The following is a 21,410-nucleotide window of genomic DNA, read 5'->3' as shown; positions in this document are numbered from 1 at the left end:
ATGTTCGTCCAACGTATTCCTCATCTTTGAGATCTTGTCCAGCTTCGATTGCTTTCTGAAAAAAAATTCTCAGCAGAGGGCGCCGTGCGTCGAGTTGATGTCCCTCGAAGGCCTTCGTCAAGGGTGACGCCATCTGTTATACAAGTAGTACGCACGGCGTCCGTTGGCCTCGGATCTGGTCCCCCCCGCTCCTGTTCGTGTTGACTGAAGTGTAGAAAATCAGCAATCTGCCCTGCGAGAGCGGAAGCTGTAACAGCATGGAAAATTCTACAGAGGGGTAGGCTGGGAGGGCGATGAGGAATACTTTGAGGAACAGCCAGTCGAAAGAACGTTACCAGTTGGTAACTAACTTGTTCTTCCAATGGATTGTGTCCTCAAACATATTCCTCATCTGTGATAGACTCCCAAAGCAGTATGCAGAATTTGAAATGGTCAGCATTTTATAAGGCCGACTACAGTACCGCCTTACCAAAGGCAACATCCTGAGAGTGGGAAGTATCTAACAGTAATGATTTGGGAATGTATGCAGCGATGACCAAGTTGCTGCATCACACAGATTTAATAGGTACACCTCTTTGAAGGGCTGCAGAAGAGGCTATACCTCTGGTAGAATGAGCACTCGAGCCTTCCGGTGGGTCCTTGTCTGTCAATTTGTAACATTTTGAGATGCCAAAAATAATCCACATTGATAGTTAATAAAGTCTGCTTTGAAACAGCTTGACCCAATTTCCTTCCGTTGTAACCAATAAAGAGTTGGTCTTCCACTCTGAGTCAAGAACAAGCTCTTCTAGGGTCCAGCCTATGGATCCTTTCTTCCTCATTACCGAGATAGGCGGAGGGTAGAAAGCCGGCAGAAAAATGTTCTGATTTAAATGGAAATCAGATACAACCTTAGGTAGGAAGGAGGGTTTACCGTTAACACAACCCAGTCTTTGTGGAATACAGTATTGGGTGGCCTAGAGGAAAGTGCCTGCAACTCGCTCACTCTACATGCAGATGTCAAGGCAATTAACAATATAGTTGTGAAGGTCAACAACCTCAATGGACACGTGTGCAAGGGTTCAAATGAGGCACACATTAAAAACTTTAGAACCAGATTAAGATCCCAAACTGGGACCTGAAAAGAAGAGGGTGGGGACACGTTTTTGAGCCCTTTAAAATTCCCTTGGTGATTCAATTTCTTAAACTAGGAGCATTCTCCTGAAGAGCGCTTGAAAACAGAGGACGCTGCCAAGTAATCCTGAATGGTCCCAACATTGAGACCTTTGTGTGCCAATGATAACAGGAAAGATAATACCTCTGGAATTGAACATAGAAAAGGATCAACACTCCTTTCCCTGCACCAGTCGCAAAACTTGTTCCAACGGCAACGGTACAAGGATTTTGTTGCTGGCAACACAACACCTGCATGAAGTTATACAGGAGTCCCAATCCTTATATCTCAGCCTTTCAGAAACCAAGCGTGAAGGTTGAGAGTGTTGACCTCTGGATGGAGAACCTGATCCTCCTTTTGTGAGAGAAGATCCTCTTTCTGTGGAAGACAAATCGGAGGACAGATGGACATATCTAGAAGGTCCGGGTAACACATTCTCCTGGCCCAATCCGGGGCAATTAGGGTCATGCAGTTTCCGAACCGTCTCAACCTCCTGATTACTTGAGGAATGACTGGAATCGGGGGAAACGCGTAAAGTAGTGGGAACTCCCAATCCATCACGAACACGTCTCCTAGAGCTCCTCTCAGAGGAAATTCCCTTGAGCAATACCTTTCGCACTTCTGGTTAATCCTGACTTGAGGTGTTCCCCAAAGGGTGAAGATCTCTTGAAGGACTTCCTGAGCTAGTTCCCACTTGTGGGAGACTGCGCTCTGCCTCCTCAGAGCATCCGCTGTCGTGTTTTCCTCCCTTGCTAGGTGAACTGCCGATAAGGAGATTCTTTCTTGAATTTGCACAGTACAAGAGATGCAGTGCCTCTCGGCACAGTGCTAGTGACCCTACACCTCCTGTCTTGTTGAGGTAATGCATGGACACTGTGTTTTCTGTCATCATCAGGACATTCTTTCCCCTGACCGAGGGCAGGAAGTACTTCAGCGCTAGTCTGATTGCCTTCAGCTCCAAAAGGTTGATGTGTAGTTTGGACTCCGATGGAGACCAATGACCGCTGTCTGACAGATCGTTGGCATGGGCTCCCCATCCCATGAGTGAGGCGTCCGTCACTACTGTAATCTCTGGCCATGGGTGACAAAAATGTTCTCCCTTCAGAATATTGTCCTCACAGGCCCACCACAGAAGATCCTGTGCGACCCTGTTTGGAACCTCAAGTTGGTCTGTCATCTTTCCTGAGAACTGGGACCATTGAGTTCTTAGGGCCCATTGAAGGGACCTCATTCTCAGGCGGGTTTCTGGCACCAGAAAAATGCAGGATGCCATGAGGCCCAGCAACCTCAAGAAATCGAAGGACGGAAGATTCTGGGCAAGTTGGAATTTGGTAACCATCTGAATAATGTCTTGAGCCCTCGTCTTGGGTGGCAAGCTCTTTCCCAAGGATGTATCTAATACAGCTCCGATGTACTGGAGCTGCTGGGAAAGTGTCATCTGTGACCTCTTGAAATTGAGGGAGAAGCCCAGTCTGTGAAGGGAGTAGCACGTGACTGAGATGATTCAGTGCTTGTTTGGGGGAACGCGCTCTGATCAGCCCATCGTCCAGGTAGGGGTGGACACAAATCCACCCTCTCCTGAGATGCGCTGCCTCCACCACCATCAGTTTGGTGAAGACCCTCGGGCAGAGGTCAACCAGAATGGCAGGACTCGAAACTGAGCCGAAACCGAGCCACCAACAGCGACCCTCAGGTATTTTCTGTGCTTGAGATCAATGGGCACATGAAAATAAGCGTCCTGAAGGTCCAATTACACTAACCAATCCTGTAACTGGAGGGCCTGGAGGATCTGAGAAAGTGTGACCATCTTGAATTTGTCCTTCTAAGGAACTTGTTCAAGTATCTCAAGCCTAAGATGGGTCTCAGTCTCCCGTCTTTCTTGAGGATCAAAAAATATGGGGAATACCAACCCTTGTTCCTCTCCACTACAGCACCTCTATAGCACCTTTTTCAATCGGGGTTAAAATTTCCTGCACAAGGAGCGAATTTGGAATCCTCAAAGAGCGTTCCCTCGGTGGATTGTCGTGATGCTGCGTTATAAATGGAAGGCAGTAACCTTGGGCTATTGTCTACAGAGTCCAAGCATCTGAAGTAACGGCTCGCCATTCTTCGAGATGCTGAGACAGTCTGCCCCCCACCAGTGTTTCGTGACGCAAGCTCTCTAAGTGGTTTTGAAGCAGTTGCTGCAGCTACCAATGGCAAGAAAGCTGGAGCTGGCTTTGCACTTTTTCCTCGTCCACCATGAGTGTTCCTTCTTTGGCATCTTTGACTGGCCATTCCTCTCGCCCTTTCCAAATGAGCAGTAACGACGATAGGATCGCACCCTCCATGGTTGTCCTGAAGAACGAAAGGCTGAGGTTGCCTAACAGCGGCCCCTAAAGATTTGGCAACTACCTTTGAGGTCTGCAACCTCTCAAGGCTCTCATCAGCCTTGTTGCCAAAAAGACGAGACCCATCAAATGGCATGTTTAGAAGACATGCCTGCGCATCTGGTGCGAAACCCGACTTCCGCAAACACGCAAATCTGCGCATAACAGCGCTTATAGCCATTTGGCTAAGGCACATGTGGAGTTGGCCGAAGTAAGGGCCATGCTCCCAGCTGAAAATACCTTGCGCGCCCCTCCATCCACATGCTTATCATCCCCATCTGGAGGGATGGTAGGGTACGCCGCTTTTTTTGATGTAGCTGTGGCTGCCTGGACCACCAAACTCTCGGGAGTGGGGTGTTTGGACAGATATCCACTGCAGGGATAGAATCCGGGGATTCCCAATTTTTGCCCACCCTCATTTGTAAGGCCACATGAAAGAGTAAGATTGGGTCTGTAGGTGGACCTTGGTCCAGAATATCAGTAAGGTCATCCTGGATGAACTGAGCTGGTGGTTTAGCCCAACCTAGGCTCAGCATGGTACCCCGGCTCTGGTCTACCAAACTCAAGTTTCCGGTGATGTGTCAACACCACTAGCATTGAGTGAACCAGATTTCTCATCTTACTCTCCTCTGAGATTAAACAATCTGGGACATTAGGAGTTCCGAACTGAAGGCCAAAGGGAACCTCCTCTTCCTCAGATCACTCCTCTTCCTCAAAAATCAAAGTGAGGGATTTGAAGTACTCCTTTCTAGGCAAAGGAATATAAACTTTCTCAGGAACCACCAAAGGTATAGGCTTTGGGGGAGGCTTTGCTTTAGCCTATTTGCCAGTTTTAACATGCTCAGAAGGCTGAGTTGGAGTCACAGTAATTTCTGGCGCTGATGATTTTAGTGTCTGCGTCGATGGAAATGGCGCCGACGAGGTTTCGACAGTCGTCTTCGAAGATTTCTTCTTTGGGGTATGTGGAGCCTTCGATGGCGTCGATGAGTTCGAGCGCCCATCACGACTCGTTATTTTTCTCCATCGGATGCCTTGAAGGTTCTCCATGAGGCTTTATTTGATCACCCGGGCTCGAGGGCGCCCAAGTGTCGGAACGGGACCACTCTCGTCCGGCTTCCGAAGAAGGCACGGATGGAGGCTTCCCACTCTGCAGAAGAAGAATGTTTTGTGGGGCACTTACATTTTCTGGGGTATTTGTCCGACGATGATGAAGAGGACGGTGACCGATTGGTACCGATTGGTGCCAGCTGTTCAATCGTTTTGTCGAGGACAACGAGTGGCAGGAACCACTACGAGATCTTGATCTCTTATTGTCCTTTTTGCATCAAGGAGAACTCTCTCCAGACTCGACGGTCGAGGAACAATCAGATTTAGTTTTTCGGCCTACCTGCAATTTTCCTTTCCTTTCTTGCAGGGCTTTTCTCATCATTGCATGACATTTTGAGCTGGAATCGGTGTCGTGGGCTTCCATAGGCACGAGCGATGCAGTTCCATGATGGATATTTTTGAATCGCATTCTCTGCACTTTTTGAAACCCGAACAAGGTGTAGTCGGGTCGATGAATAAGACACGTCGTTGATGATATTTTGATCTTGATGAACTGCGTAGTAAGTAAATACTAACGAGGCATGCCGAGTCTCCAAAGCAAACACGTTTGTGGAAAAACGGAACTGAGGCCAACGGGCACCGCACATGCTACTTGTACACCCGATGTCACCCTGGCCTTCGAAGGACATCGACTCGATCAACGCACGGCGCCCTCTGCGAGAATTGTTTAATCGAAAGCTGCTGAAGCTGAACGAGATATCAAAGATAAGGAATACGCTTGAGGACACAATCCATTCGAAAGGGAATACTATGCATCTCTTCAGCAATCCACATAAGGTGGGGTGTGCTGATCTCACTATGGGGAAAGAAGAAAGGATAACCAGTATCCTTCTACCCTTCGGAACAGTGGTTAACACAAGGATCCAAAGAGAAAATAAAATGGGAGCTCAAGTGGTACCTGAGCAACACTGCACAAAAAGTGCTGTGTGCTGCAATAGGAAAACGCAGATCCCCAAAATGTTGCAGGAAAGTATCATTCCAAAACTGAAGCATGGTGAGTCATAAAAAGGACAACAATAAAAAAAAAAGAGTAAAACAAAGGTTGAGTGGGGAAAAAGATTCCCACTCATTCAGGAACACAGAAAAATAATCCAGGTGCTGGGAGATTTAGCATACAAATGTAAATCTAACCAAACAAGGGCCAGAGGATATTATGAATGACACCCACCTCTCCTCTAGTTTTTACTGAGCAGTCAGTGTGTTGGATACAGCAGCCGAGTTGTAGGACGACAACAAAGATGATGAGGGTGTAAACAACGTTTTGGTAATGAAGAGTCATAATAGTTGTTGGTTAGGAGGTTGGAGATGGCGGTGAGGTCACCCACCCAGCCTAAACCTTCAGGCTCAGTAGGCTGTGTTCTACCCGCTGATCTCCAGCTCCTGCTAGGGCATGAACTGTAGCCCTCAGCGGATTTGGAACAATGTATTCTCCCCTTTGATTGGGGCTCTCACTCTGGCTCGTTAATTTCGTCACACCCCAGGAGTGCCATTATGACTGCCATTCCAAGCCTCCAAAAGGGCCCCACGGTTTCCGATTATCTTAATCAGTCGATACTTTAGATTGGGTCCTGTGATTAATCCAGGGAATTCAACCCCTCTCCCCATGGAGGAGTCACCCCCTTTGGGACTGGGGAGGGGAGCAAGCAGGATCCCACTGCACGTGACCCGCCCTTAGAGGAAAGGCAATCCCTAAACAGGAAAGGGCGTAACCTCCCTCATCTCAGGAACATAATACTTTTGTTGGTTATATGGGAGTTGAACTGTAACCTGCAACTTCCTGTAAACTGGTATAGTTGTACCCTTTTAGGGAACCGTACACACCCAAGAAGAGAGAGAAGAGAATAGGCACACACTCTGGTTGTGTGGAGGATAAAGAAGCAATCAGCATCACTGTACAAGGGTAGGAGCCCACTGAGCTTGGCAACCTTTCCAAGACATGGAACGGAGATGCCCGTCCCAGGAGATTCAAGCAACAGAGGATGCCTTAGCAACAAACGAGAGACACAACACAAAGAACCAATGCTGAAACCCTGGAGGCACACAGGAAGAAGGGAGTGCCAGCTCCGTCAGATGCAGAACACTGGGTGGGAGCAAGAAAAGAGAAATTGTGTTGGTGTACTGGAACCAAACACAAGTTCATCCAAATATTACTTCTCAAAGACATGGGACCAATGGGGATCCAAACAACCAAACACAAAAAGTCCCATGTGTATTAATCAGATTAAACTAATTGCCATAGGCAATGTAGAACAAACCATTTGATTGTACAAATAGTCTGTTCAGTTCCAGCAGTCTGATCAACTTGGATGCAGATTGATGGGCATTTTGGTGCTCACGTGACTTGAATACACAAGCACATGTAAATTGATTTCACCTAAGCCAATCTTGACAGGACGCTATATGGATGAGCTTTGGAAGTTTAAAGGGGAGGTGTCACCGTGGTGACCTTGAAATATCTTATTTGTGATATTGCTCATATGCAAGTACTAGCGTGTCAAGCTGAATGTGGCTTATAGCCATAACCAGACAGGATTAATTGCTGTCACACATTGTCATTTTCAAAATTGTATGCTGGGATTTTTGTGTTTGTATGTATTACATGGTTTGTTTAGGTATGATTGTAGTATGGGTAGGGCTTTGCATTTCATATGATGTATGCATTTTTATTGACTGTTTTTGACTCATTTGTGCACTTTTTTCTATCAATTTTCTTGTTGAATAGACGACCTTTGAAATAAAATGTTTTGTTCTACATTGCCTATGGCCATTAGATTCATCGGATTAATACACATGGGACTTTTTTCTTCTTTTTGTGTTCAGTACGTCTACTGCAACGGCTGCTTTGGGGAGCATTGCATCGAGACGGAAGGTACGCGGTCGCTCCAAGGAGCAGAGAGGTGGCCGGAAAGGCCCAACGAGGAACCCCCCCCAAGGTGGGAGAGCCTGGGTAAGGGTAACAGCCAAGAGATAACTACCTGGAGACAGACACCCCCCCCCCCACCCAAGGCGGGTTGAGAGAAACCAGGACCTCATGGCGGGGTGAGAGAAACCAGGCCACCCTGACGGGCTGAGAGAAACCAGGTCCCCAAGGCGGGGTGAGAGAAACCAGGTCCCCAAGGCGGGGTGAGAGAAACCAGGTCCCCAAGGCGGGGTGAGAGAAACCAGGCCCCCAAGGCAGGGTGAGAGAAACCAGGCCCCCAAGGCGGGGTGAGAGAAACCAGGCCCACAAGGCGGGGTGAGAGAAACCAGGCCCCCAAGGCGGGGTGAGAGAAATCAGGCCCCCAAGGCGGGGTGAGAGAAATCAGGCCCCCAAGGCGGGGTGAGAGACCAGAGGCTATAGGGAGGGGTAAAGACCAGGAGGTAGAAAACTGGAGAAAGTACTGCAAGAGCCCAAGGAAGGTACCTGTTGTGGACTTAAAAAACGTATTTGATATAATGCTTGTGTTTCTTTTGATGTGAGCTGTGTTGTTACGTTACTCATTACACAATGCCACAGTTGTTGCAGCAAACAGTGACGCAATATTTTATGGAATATAGTTACTGTGTTTGAGGTTCTCTCTTAAAACCCAGCATTCTAGTCAGTTGGCGGTTGGTTCTGGCAGAGAAGGTTGGGTGTGCTGCTTATATAACAAACAGCTTTTCTTTCCTACAGTTGCAGAACCTACCTTATAACACTGATACAGTTGTGGGCGACAGCAATGAATGTGCCACGGTATCAGGCAGAAGAGGTAGTAACAAGGGAACCACTGGTGAGAACGCTGGTAGGAGCATGTGGTGGCAAGAACCAAAGGATGTAACCACTGATTGTAAGAGGAGGTAACCAGTATCTTCAGCACCAGAGCGTTGAGTAGATGCTTAAGCAAGGATTTAATGTCCAGGGCCATCTTCAATTTTTGGGCCTTTTGAAAAAAACTACTCTCACCCACAGGATGAGGGAGAAGCGGTCGTGCAGGATTACAGTGCTAATGGTGCAGGACCCGCCAAACTCGTATAGTGGAATGCCAGAGGTCAGTATACAGCAAGGAAGACTTATTGGTAAGGAAGAGGCATGCCTAGTGAAGGACACAAAGCCAGTCCAGACAAAGCACAAAAGGGTCGGTAAAGAAGCAACTTTGAGCCAAGTGTGGAATCACAAACCGCAAGTCTGCCCTTTGCCGAATATTGCTCTTTGCTATATGGTGCAGAGAAAGGATAGACACCTGATGTTTTGGGCTAGGTGCATTACCCCCCCCCCTTTGCAATGGTGGGGTATGTGCAGGTCCCTCGACTCATTCATGTATCAGAGGGATCTGCATCGTCTTATTCCTCTCAGGCTTCACTGCGGAGGCTTCCTGGTCAGTTGGTGACAAGGTCCCAGGGAGTCTTCAGGCACAGACCCGATGGATGATACAGTCTAGGACACATGTCTGGCACAAGGTGCAATGTTCTTGGGGAAATTAACCCTAGTTATAATGGTATGAGTGTTAGGTTTGAATTTTTAATGCTTAATCTGACCCCTCACCTGTGAGACTCCCGGCACTTTTTGCTGGACTTGTAGATTATTTTTCTATGTTCCTGAGTGAGTGGAAATCTTTTTCCACCACTCACCCTTTCATTTACTCTTTTCATGGAAGTCATTTTTGCAACTCTCCATACTTTATTTTGGAATTATAACTTTCCTATAACATTTTGAGCATCTGCATTTTCTATTGCAGCACACAGCACTTACTCTGCAGTGTTGCTGGGGTACCCCTTCGACTCCCCTTTTTATTTTGTCTTGGGTTTCTTGTGTTAACTTCTGTTCCCAAGCGTAGGAGGATACTTTTTATCCTTTCTAAAATCCCCATGAGATCAGCACACAACCACTGTATGTGGAGCGGTGAGGAGATAAATAGTATCCCCTTTCTCACTGTTGCTCTAACTTTTTTCCGTTACAGTTACCTACTTAACTTGCAGAACACTGGTCTCAAGGGTAGAGAGATATTTGTATCCTCGCTACATTTTATATTGTGAGGTTTGAATGTAGCATGTGTGCCGATTGGCTGTGTTCCTGGAAAAATTGCCTGGTTCTGGAAAATGAAGATAACCAACTGGCAGAGCCATAGTGAGAAGGCTCAGCAGAAGGCATCAGGAAACCCGGCAGCGCTGTACCCACTCCTTAAGACGTCCGTGCCCCTCCAGGCAAAGATCAATACCTACAAGGTAATCATCAGACCTACCCTGACGTGTGCCGCCCCAACATGGATGACCTGCCAGTAGCCACACCGGATGAGTCTTCAGAAAGTCCAAAACAATGCCCTGCAGATAGCGACTGGGACAGCTGACCTTCACAGAAAACTGGGCATCGAGATGTTGGACAAACCTCTAGCGAAGCCGAGCAAGAACTTCTGCCAAGGACTGAATCAAAATGTGAACCCTCTGTTAAGGAGACTCGATGCCACCACTGCAAACCCTACGGCCCATCACGGGGCAGACCCTATGAAGCCAGCCTTACTGTGACAAGTCCACAAATACCATGAAGAAATCCAATCCAAGACTACACACTCAACCCGAGAGGATGGTGTAATGAGGCTCAAGCCTCGGTATCTAATAACTGCTGATGGATAAAACCTTGTCAGCAAGAAGAAAGAAGGCTGAAGATAAGCTGACCACTGTATCTGAATCCAATAAGGAAGAAGAGAAGATGTGTGTGGCTGATTCCAGAAACCGGAGATGCCTGCTGTGAAACCGCTGCCTGTGCTCACCTCTTCCATGCGAAAGAGGAATCCCAAAGATGATGACACTTAGGCTGGTGTGACCAATCAGTCTAAAGACGACATGCATTTCGAGCCATCCCATGATCCGCGACCTTCCTGGGCTGCGAACCGCCAATACCCTGGAACCTCGAGGCCGAGTGCTGTGCAACATCTTCATGTGAACGAATCTCGAAGAAACTTTGGTGGACTCCTGTTGCACCTCCAGAAGCAGGATCCCACTCCTTTAAATCCCCTCTTTGAGATGTCTTGTGTCGCTTCTGTGCGGCTAGTGTGAGAAACCTGAAGGTGTCTCACCTACTAGTCCCCGGGGATCTGTCATCCAGGTGGCCAGGACACGGCCATCGTTATTGGATCCAGTTCCTGGGGGTGGACCAGTGTGGAAGGATCACCTGAATGAAGGATCTTCGGGGAGTGGAATTGGGACACCGAATGGCGACACGCGGTATCCTCTTTCCTGTAACACCTTTTCCCCATCCTACCAGATAGGATACCTAGAAGCTCATCTCCACCCCCCTTTCCCGACATTAACACCTTCTCCCAGACAGTTCATCGTGAGCGACAACGACTACCACCAGAGCCGTATACCTGACATGTCCCAAAACCCTGGTCAGGCAAGGTCAGGCAGTTAACTCATTACACAAACCCGACTCCCATTGTACTTCCCCACACGGATAAAAGGCGGAGCACGAAAGCACACTGAGCATGGAAAAGCACACGAGGAAGCAGCAGTTCCAAGATGGCAATTTAACACAAGAAGAAAAGCGGCAAGACCAGAGAGGGTTGCAAGGAGGGAAGTCCCCTTGACCTCTAGAAACTGTTACTTTCACAAGCCTTGGAGAGTGAGATGCCCAAGACTGGGATCAGACGCTGATCTATCCTACGCAGTGCACCAAAAGGTATCCGGGGCACTCCCGTGTTGATAATCGAGGCTGGGAGGAGCGATTGCTGCAGTGTCCTGCAGGAAAGCCGTACCAGTAAAAGCAGCACCACTGGTGAGTCGGTGAAACGGATACAAAATCAGCTTACGTTTGAACCAAGGTTGCAAGTGGCAACATTGTATGAAGAAATCCACAAAGTGCAGTGTTTGAAGCGCATGTGATGACAGGCGCGAACAAGTGGAAACTAAAGGAATGAATGTACTTTGAAAGGCCAAATAAGATACTGGGTAAAGAGTGGTCCGGTGCTATGTGGGTGCTCATTCGACTGTCTCTGTAAGGTATCCAACTGAATGGCAACAAAATTGTAAAAAAGGAACTGTGTATCGAAGTGGTCCTACGACGTGCAGAGCTAAAACCCATGCACATTCGAAAGTCTTTGATAAGTATAAAGTAAACTGCAATTGGTCCAAGCATGGCTGAGGGAGACTAATTGAATGTGAAGAAGGGATTTGAGTCGGCTGAGAGGGATCTGGGGTGACCCGTGAGTCACCCGAGAAGAAATACTTTTGAAATCGTAAAATAAAGGGTTCTGAGCCCAGCTGAGGGGGATCCAGGGAAAGACACCCAAATCATATAATTATAAGAAATAACTTTCTAGTTGTTTTGTACATCAGGCCCTCTGAATCAAGAGACTTTGAAAGAAGAGTCTTGAGCACAGAAGGCCCTGATACTGGAATTGGAACAGTGTCCTCGTGTCAAGGAAACCAGAGTGTTCGCTGGGCTCCAGTGAACCGCCTTGCCCTGTGCTGAAAACGTGGAGAAGGGAGGGCAACGGCCCGAACATCCAGACTTATTTTGTGAACACTTCTTCCTTTTTCATGAACATTCCCCCACATTATTTGTAAATTAGCAGTAAGGATTGGCAATCTTTTTTTTCTGTATAGGCCCTTTTATCTTGACAAGACTCCACAAGGACTGGATTCTTTATTATTTGATGGTCGTAGCTTGCTCCCATCTTAGATTTAGGTTTAGAAAGGTGTTTATCGCACCCCTTTCAAAGTTCAACAAACACCCTTGAACTGTGGTCACTTGCGTCTGTCTTACTTCGATACCATGCCTTCCTTAGACTAGGCTGGTGATACGTATAGTTGGGATTTCGCCCATACCGTTTGCCTAGTCCTAATGCTGGAACGCTTCTAGAGAGCTTCCTATGAAGTCCCTGAACACTTTCTACTAACTGTAAAGTATGCACTTACTTGTTCAACAAGAAATCCTCTGGACCTCTGACTTTCCTGCATCTGTGCCTTATCCTTAACTGCCTGTTGGCCCCTGGACCACCAGTGTTGCCCCTCTTCTACCTCTGTAATCACTTGTGCCCTAGAATAGGGAAGGACTTTTAAAGTAGAAGGTCTGCCTAGAAAATAGAACAAGTGTTGCAAAGAACTTACTTGCTATGTGTTCATGCTGCAACTGGTTATCTCTGAAATAGAATCAGTTACAAAGCTCTTACCTGTGAATTGCTTACTGCCATTCTGAAAATTATACAACGTTATTTACTTACTTTCTAGAATAATGGAACACAATTCAAAGTTAACAGACTTGGTAATACTGTATTATTCCTGAAACTGAATAAGTGTAACAGTGTATTACCAATGGGGTTTTTACTCACCTTGACTAGCATACCGCCATTCTAAATGTGTAATACTGAGTTCATACTTATCGTTGAAGTGCATACTGCCATTCTGAAAAGTAATTCGTAAGTTATTGCTTACCTTTGCATTGTGTTCCACTATTCTAGAAAGTAATGTTAGTGTAACTAGATATTCCTGAAACAGAATCAGTTGCATGTGTTGCAAAGTAGATACTTAGTATTGGGGGTAGGGTAACTGTATTACTCCTGAAATAGAATACGTTGCGTAGCATTGTAAGGTACTTGTAACAGGGTTGGTATACCTATATTATTCTTGAAACTCAATAAGTAACCTAGTTAACTACCAATAAGGTCTACATGGCTTGAATTGCATACTATCATTCTAATAGTCTACTAATGTGGTTTTACTCCGCTGGAATAGCATACTGCCATTCTAAATGTGTAACACCAGTTATACTCACCTTGAACTGTATACCGTTATTCTAAATAAGGTTTATACTATGGTTTACAAACCATAAGAATTGTGTTGGTTTTTTATATGGCTTAGGCTATAAAGAAGAACACTGCAGCCTGTAGGCAAGCAGTGTAAAAAATAAAACACAATTAAGAAGTGGAATGGAGCATAACAAAGAATGCAAAGAATGCAAGGTGTTCAGCACTCTGACCGAGTCAAGGTGGGGCAGTCCTAAGGTTTTTGTGGGCCTGCTTTGCAAAATGGATCCAGCTCCATCCCCACAGGACGAACATCCGATAAATATGTAGTGATGGCAACAATGCACAGCATTGTCTATTGTGATTTCCGGTTCACCTCTTTATCCTTGCTTAGCAAATATTTTCTTCAGTTTGTGAGATCTTCATTTTACAATTACTGCTTCAATTCATCATTAGCACAAGTACAATATTTAGCACCTGGTCAATAATATATAAAACCATAACTAAATTAAAAATAAAACAAATATATTGGTCCCAATGGAGAAGAGTGAGCACTGTTCCTTACCATCAATCATGGTGTACCAGACTTGATCAAGTGGCAAAGATCTTAACCAAAATCATGTGCATTTTGGTCTGCAGGCATGGAAAACATGTGTCACAAAAGGAAGGAATTGAATGCCTTCCAACAGTCAAATTAATCTAAATATGAAAGGAATAGTAATCATCTGAAGGTGTGCTAAACCTAAGAGTTTTTGGGTGATCCGCTTCGATTTAGGGACATAGTCTGTACGACTTCCCATCAAAGAAAGCAAATCCTGATGAAAATCGAGCACACCGGCTCCTTTGGAACGGGCGATAAAGAACACAGCAGTTGTAACAACTGTTACAGTGAAACGATTTGAGGAGAAGGAAGGCTGAATACTCAAGATGTTGATATCTTAAAACTAGATCCTTTGCAAGTAATTATGCTGTTCCCAATTTGGGTTTCTTAACCGAGTTCAGTGTATAATGGTCGTTAAAATTCCTACTTGAAATAAAGAGAACAATCTCTTTGTGGCAGTTTACAAAATGAAAGGACCAATACAAACAGAAGGTATGCACAGTATGCCAGGTGGGGACAGTCTCAGAAGTGAAGGCATTTAATAATAGATTTGATATTTTTCGTCATTGAGCATCCTTATCTCCCCTTAAGCAACTTCTAGGTAAAGAGCTATACACCTCTGTATTGATATTCATCTTTCCATTTTAGGCATATTGGTGCCAGGTCCCAAAAATGTATACTGGGTGTTCAAAAATATGCAGATTAAAAAGTGATTTTCAGATGCTATTTAAATGTAGGTGTTTAACATGTCACTACAAAAGAAACAAAAATGTGACCAATATCTTGGAGTGATCTTCTACAGTGCCCAAAAGTGGCTAAATAATGGCAAGAGAATAGGGGAGGGCACAGTATGCATAGGGAGAGGGAAACATTGGAAATGGAGACTGTTTTTCTGATAAGGAGCTAGACATTTGGAGCAATGAAGTTACACAATATTAACACTGCGAGGAGCAGACGGACCAGAAAAGCTTTCGAAATCATGCTCGGTGAGGCTCAATTACGATACATTCAATGAATTTACTTAAGTGCATGACGTAAGATATCAAGGGTATGAGAAAAGGACTGGCATTCATGTTGCAGGCTCCCTCCACACCCCTCCTTACCTGCGATGAGGCAGCCTCCAGGCCGCAGAAGCAGAGTAGTAGCTGGGGGAAAGGTGCCCTCCGAAACCGGAGATCGCAGCAGATCCCTGGCAAGGCGCGCTGGGAAATGCCACAACACAAGCCCGCAGGCCGCAGCAAGGGGTGCCATGTCCAGCACAACACGGGCAGGCACCCGCAGGCTATGCCTTCTGCAATCTGTAGGCTCAAGGGGCCCCGCTAGAGATTATTTTTTCAATAATAAATGAAGGCCGCAAAAAGGCCTCTTCCCCCCTCCTAGCCCCCCCTCCCCCACCCCCCCCCCGACTATGCCACCAGGGAATATTACTTTAAAAGGCCGTGGAAGCCTTGAGCTATACACGTCCCTGGACCGCAGCAGGGTCCATGATGGAAAAGGGGAGGGCTTACCAGCCCTTTTAAACCCTCCCATGGCCTTACCATGTCACACACCCTGGAGCCAAGTTTTTTGTCAAGGTAAGTGGCCAATCCTGGGAGGGGAAGGTATTTAGGAAAGCATGTGCAAATGCTTTGGTGTGGGTTAGTTGGGTGAGGACAGGAGACAGTAGAGGACGTGCTAGAGACCAGAGGAGACGAGAGTGATTGGAGTGTGGAGGCTATTGTTAAGGGGGCGGGGGGCCTGTGGAGTGTTCGTGTGAGTAGTAGAGGGGAGAGTGCGAGTAGTAGAGGTAGAGTAAGAGTAGCAGAGTGAAATAGCAGAGGTAGAGGTAGCAGTTGGGAGTAAAGACAGTAGGCAGTGGGATTAGCCAGTGAAGGAAATAAATAGTAGAGTGGTAGTTGGTGGTAGAGGGGTAAGCAGGGCAACATATCCCAGAGTGTCCGTAGGATCTAAATAGGGGCTAGCAACGTGGTGAGCAAGGCACCATATCCCTGAATATCTTGTAAAAGTAAAGGGAAATTGTTTGTAGCGGATAAGGAACAGTAGTAGAAAGAGCGTGGGAAGTGCGACGGTGAGTAGGAGATCAGAATAGCTATTAGGAACAGTGACCTAGTGGAAGTAGAACAGCTTAAGAGACCAAGACAGCGAATGGTCATGGATGAGAGGAGTACGCGTGACGCTGGGTGAAAGAAGGTAGCACTCATTACTCCCTGAGGCTACTAAGTGGGGATAGGAAAGGGAAAGTTAGAAGATCCCTAGGGAGTCAGATAGCAAATGACTTAGGGAAAACAACTGGAGCCCAGGTAGTGAAAGACAGAGGGGGATTACCAATCCTAGAGCTACTAACATTCCAGATATGGATGCAAGAGTTAGGGAGGCTGGGACAAGAGAGAAAGACAAAGAGAGAAGGAGATAAGGAGAGAGAGAAAGAAAGCTCTAGCAGCAAATATTCCAAGCCCACTAGGCCCAGATACCTTTGCCACAAGAGATACGGTTATTACATCTATAAAGAATTTTAATAAACACCCTTGGACTTCCTATCAGAGTCAGTGTGGTTCTTTGTGGTGGGCCACCCTGTGAAAGTGGATTGCGAATGCATTTAAGTGCCCAACTGAAGTGTTGGATATCCAGTCAGTAAATGATCTAGAGAGACGTAGGGCAGGCGCTAGTAACCATATGCTGGTTCGCAGAATGAAGCAGGCAAAAAAAGATCAGTCAGACTGCACATCAGCTATCTAAATCAATGTTTCAAAATAACCTGCTGCTTAGCTTGATGTTAAATGTCTACAATATGAGGAAGGGTTAGTGGTTCGAGTGATCAGAGGGAAGGTTTAGTTCTGCCACTTGTTACTTTTTTCCACTATGGTTACAAATCTAATTAATTATGTATACAACGTATTGAAAGAAGATCAAAGCATTAAAGAAGAAAATAGAATTATGACAAAAGGAAGAGCTGTGAGATTATGGGATTATTCAGGGTTAAGTACAAGTGAATAATACAGAAAAAGAGGAGAACATGTTAATGAAACGTGGCAGAGAATCAAAGGCACAATTTAAACTTAGAATGATTTGATCCATGTGCCTCTATCACGTTGGTCATTCACCTATACAATAAAAAAAAAACAATCTATCGGAACAATGTGTGTGGAAAAGGAGCCAGCATTTTTTAGAATGGCCCAGTTAGATCGGTCATTATTTCAGTATCCTAAAATCAAACTGTTAGTTTTACTGGCTCACCTTTCTGATGGTTTACAGCAAATGGCTGGAAGTTTCTGGCATACTGTAGAGCTTCCCTCTGGTTTTGTGTTCCTCCCATCAACAAACTAATAAAGTAAAGTCTGTGCAATTTAAATTCCAAGGAACTTTTCTGGGCCATGAGTATTTCTCGATTGGATACAGCCCATCTAGAAAAAAAATCGAAAGAGGAGAGTAAATACGTTCTACTGATATCTCTATAATCACCACAATTTTTCAAGCATCAACTTTAAACCTGTTTTTGTTGTATTTTTTAAAACAATACTTATATATATATATATTTCAAACAGTAGAAGGGGGTGGAACAACTTTCATGAAACTCGTTTGGCCGAAACACAGATAATGATCAGAAAAGACATTAATTTTAGTGTTCACATTTTTTTTAACCTATAGGTAGGTATCCATCCCCAGTCCTGGCATTTCTTTGACTCCAAAATTAATCATAGGGGGTAGCATAGGCTGGTGTGCTGCCTGGTGCTGTCCTTTGCATCTGTGGGGGGCCCCTGTGGTGGCTGAGCAAGTATTGGGCCACCAAGGAGAAAAGACGCAAAATGCCAGGCAGGCCTACGGCTGAAAGTGAAAGCGCTGGCGAGAGGGGAGCAGCCCTGGGGTGTTGTGGTGCAACGCCTGGAAGACTCAGAACATACAAACATCACTGGGTAGCTGAAGCCACAGAGATCAGAGGGCCTCTTATAACTTGAAGGGAGCCCCGAGCAAGCAAGGCCCACCCAAAACCTGTAAATGCCCAGCAGCACTGTGCGTGTATTTACAGATGTTAATGTCACTGCTGTGGGCCCAGCTACATTACCTTCAGGCCCCACTTGTTAGACAATTCTGGCTACGCCTCCGGAGCACCCAAGCACTGAAGCTAGAGTGGTCACCTGCTACTGGCTGCTAAAGGGGGTAAGTGAGCCAGTTCCGGCTGCTTGCAGAGCAGTGTGACTCAATGGCCCACCAACAGACTGTTAACAGATAAGTATCAACTGGAGTCCCATGGAGAGTCCCAGTCTGCCCCAGAATCTTTGCTGAGAGGAGCTGTTATGATGCTGTCTTTCAACTTTAGGCTTGTTTCTACACTGACCCTTTAATTCAAAGACTCCTGTTGAGACTCCACCTTAACAGGTGTTCACGGGCGTGGAGAACCCGCGCAGAGTCCCGTGAGAGAGTCCCAGTCTGCCCCAACCGCCACGGCAGCGAGGAACAAAGGAGCATGCCAACAATGGCGGCGTCTGGTCCGCAGACGCGGCAGAAAACATTACATGCACGCCACCACTTTAACACGGGCTCACCCCCTACCATGGAAGGACTGCTTGAGGCAAACAGGAATAATTCAGCTGTTAAAATACCTCAGCGTCCCTTGTCAACAAACAGGAGTGTGCCTGTGGCGTTGGCCCTTTAAGGGCGCGCACGCGACGGGGTGACGTTCACTCCGTCGCGTGCGCCGTTAAATAAACAGGGCGTGCCTAGTGACATCACAATCACCGGGGAGCCCACACGAGCAAGATCGCGGTCTCCGTGTCTCTGTGTCACGGGGGGTGCGGGGCTCACGGACGGCGGAGTCCGGACACCGCCAACAGTGGCGACGAAGGTGGGATCACTTCCTGGAACAGCGGAGACATTCGCTCGTAGCGTAGATGATCCTACGTGAGCGCTTCAGCGAATTCTGACCGCGGAGAGGGGAGCGACGCACGTGGCCGGCGACCATTTTGATGAATAGGCCTCGGATACTCACGGCTTCAAAACGAAGCGCCGGCGAGCCATCCGGACATAATTTTTGGATATTCCAGAGGCGGACAGCCACTGGAAACAGCACGTGTCAATTTTAGAATGAATCATTGACATTTTCACTGTTTTTCACCGAGTAGATGGGTGAGACTCCATTGGAAGCCTGCTGAATGCACTCGGGGTCCTTCCCCCCCCTGCTCAATTTTTGGACGCTTCATTGTCCTGCCTGCTGGCTGGAGCGGTACATCCACGAGGGGCGCATCTGAAGAGAGGCAGAATTTGGACTGTGTCAGGAGGCTGCTTGCTGGTGGCGAGTTGCGGCCCCATTAATCATATCGTTTGGGGTGCCTGTGCGCTATCCACCATGAGTCAAGCTGCTGCTGCTCTTCCTGCTCAACCCCCGCCCGCCCTCCCGCTGAAACCACCTGGGTCCCTACAACCAATGCCTGAGTTTGATACCTCGGGCGCTCCTTCAAGCCTGGGACAGAGGTGGAAGATGTGGATGGATAGGCTCGAGATGTACTTCAGGGCCACGATGGAGACGAGCGACGACAGTAAGCTGGCCACTCTCCTGTACTCTGCTGGCCCGGCAGTGCATGAGATTTTTCTGTCCCTGCAGCCAGCGGATGGGTCGTTTGCGGCGGCAAAGGATGCACTCCATAATCATTTTCTGCCAATGGCCAATGCAGATTATGAACGTTTTCTCATGGGAACGGCTCGACAGAAGGATGACGAGACTCTAGATGTATTCTACGGGCGGCTGCGGAGACTGGCGGCGCCATGTGCGTGGAACGACCCTGAAGTCATGATTCGCAATCAACTCATTCAGGGGTGCGGCTCTGGGAAACTGCGGCGCCAGATATTACGCGAGCCGGATATCACGCTTCCCCGCATCTTAGAACTGGGAAGATGCCACGAAGTGTCTGAACTGCGGGCGACCAGAATGGAAGCTAGTGCCCGCCCAGGCAAGGTGGAGGAAGTCTACGCGGTCGGAAGAGGCCGTGAAGCGAGGCGCCCCATGAACACCCAGGGCCCGCGCCCGCCTGGAACAACGTCCTCGTGCCCAAAGTGTGGGTACAACCTCCCGCACCCGGCTGAATGCCCTGCGACTGGGGTGAAGTGTGGTAGGTGCAGAGGCGCGGACCATTTCGCCAGGATGTGCCGATCTGCAGCTCCTAAGGTAGTGCCTAGGGGGCCTGTTCGAGCCGGTTTCTTCCGACCCCAAAGGGCGTCCAATGTTGCTCAAGTGGACTAGGGTGACGAAGGGGCCCCTCAGGAGGGGGAGGAGGAGGAAGAGGATGATGAAAACATTTTCTTTGTGTCCAGTGTGAGCATGCTGAAATCCCGCTCCAAGAGGCGGCCCAGGTGCAATGTGCTGGTCAATGGAGACTCTACCAATGCTAGTGGACACCGGTGCGTCCGTGAATGTGATGGCCAGACAGCACTACGATACCATGCAGACCCCGCCCACGCTGACATCGCCAAGGGCACGCATTTTCGCTTTCGGCGGCGACCAGCCCATTCCCTTGGACGGCATGTTCGTGGCTGATGTTCAATATGGCGACTCACATATCCGGGCCAGGTTCTATGTCACGCCGGTGAACGACAACACACTGCTGTGCTGTGCTGCGGTGCGGCCGAAGCCCTGGGAATTATGACATTCACCTATTCAGTATACCTAGACGACATTCAGGTGCTCCTGGCCAAACACAGCTCCATGTTCGAAGGCATTGGACAGTTGGTGGGTGAGCCAGTCCGGCTCCACATCGATGAGTCGATCCAACCAGTGGCGCTGAAACACCGGCGGGTTCCTTTTCATCTCAGGAATCTGGTGGATCGGGAGCTGGACAATCTTGTAGGGCTGGACATTATTGAAAAGGTTGAGGGCCCCACCCCGTGGGTGTCTCCCATTGTCATTGCACGCAAGCTCAAACAACCCGACGCGGTGAGGATCTGCGTGGACATGCGACTCCCCAATAAGGCCATAAAGAGGGAACGGCACTTGACCCCTACCATCGATGATATTATAGCAGAACTGCAGGGGGCGAGGTTCTTTTCCAAACTGGATCTGAGAGCAGGCTCTCACCAGGTGGTCCTGCACCCAGAGTCCCGTTACATCACAAAGTTTACCACTCATCGAGGTCTCTACCGATATAAGAGGTTGAGTTTTGGGGTGTCTTCTGCAGCGGAGGTGTTCCAGATCATCATAAGAGGAGCACTGGCTGATCTGGGTGGAGTCCTTAACATCAGCGACGACATCCTGGTGTATGCCAGGTCAGAGACGGAGCATCTGGCATGCCTGGCCAAGACCTTTGAGCGCCTTCGCTCGCTGGGACTCACCCTGCACAAGGACAAGTGCGAGTTTCTGAAAACAACGATCACATTTTTTGGATTCGTATTTAAGGCGGATGGGGTGTCGCCGGACCCCCACAAAGTGAGGGACATAAAGGAGGCGCATCCGCCAGAAAATGTTGCGGAGGTGAGGAGCTTTTTGGGCATGGTCACTT

At 47.6% G+C, this 21,410-nt stretch overlaps 1 protein-coding gene across 3 annotated transcripts in view; it reads right to left on the bottom strand.

Annotated features, from left to right (window-relative positions):
* The window catches only part of RMND5A (required for meiotic nuclear division 5 homolog A), a 683,833-nt gene that overhangs the window by 236,243 nt on the left and 426,180 nt on the right, over window positions 1-21,410 (bottom strand). For all 3 annotated transcript variants that reach the window (XR_011282312.1, XM_069632185.1, XM_069632186.1), the window contains one exon: window positions 17,161-17,327. Coding sequence is in view for 2 of the 3 variants with exons in the window: in XM_069632185.1 (XP_069488286.1) it covers window positions 17,161-17,327 (167 nt within the window). In the remaining variant the exon portion in view is untranslated. The remainder of the gene's footprint in view (window positions 1-17,160; window positions 17,328-21,410) is intronic.

The sequence above is a fragment of the Ambystoma mexicanum genome, chromosome 6q (genome assembly GCF_040938575.1).
Source record: "Ambystoma mexicanum isolate Mex_15411 chromosome 6q, UKY_AmexF1_1, whole genome shotgun sequence".
In the NCBI taxonomy this organism is placed as follows: domain Eukaryota; kingdom Metazoa; phylum Chordata; class Amphibia; order Caudata; family Ambystomatidae; genus Ambystoma; species Ambystoma mexicanum.
This window is presented reverse-complemented; position numbering and strand designations above follow the sequence as displayed.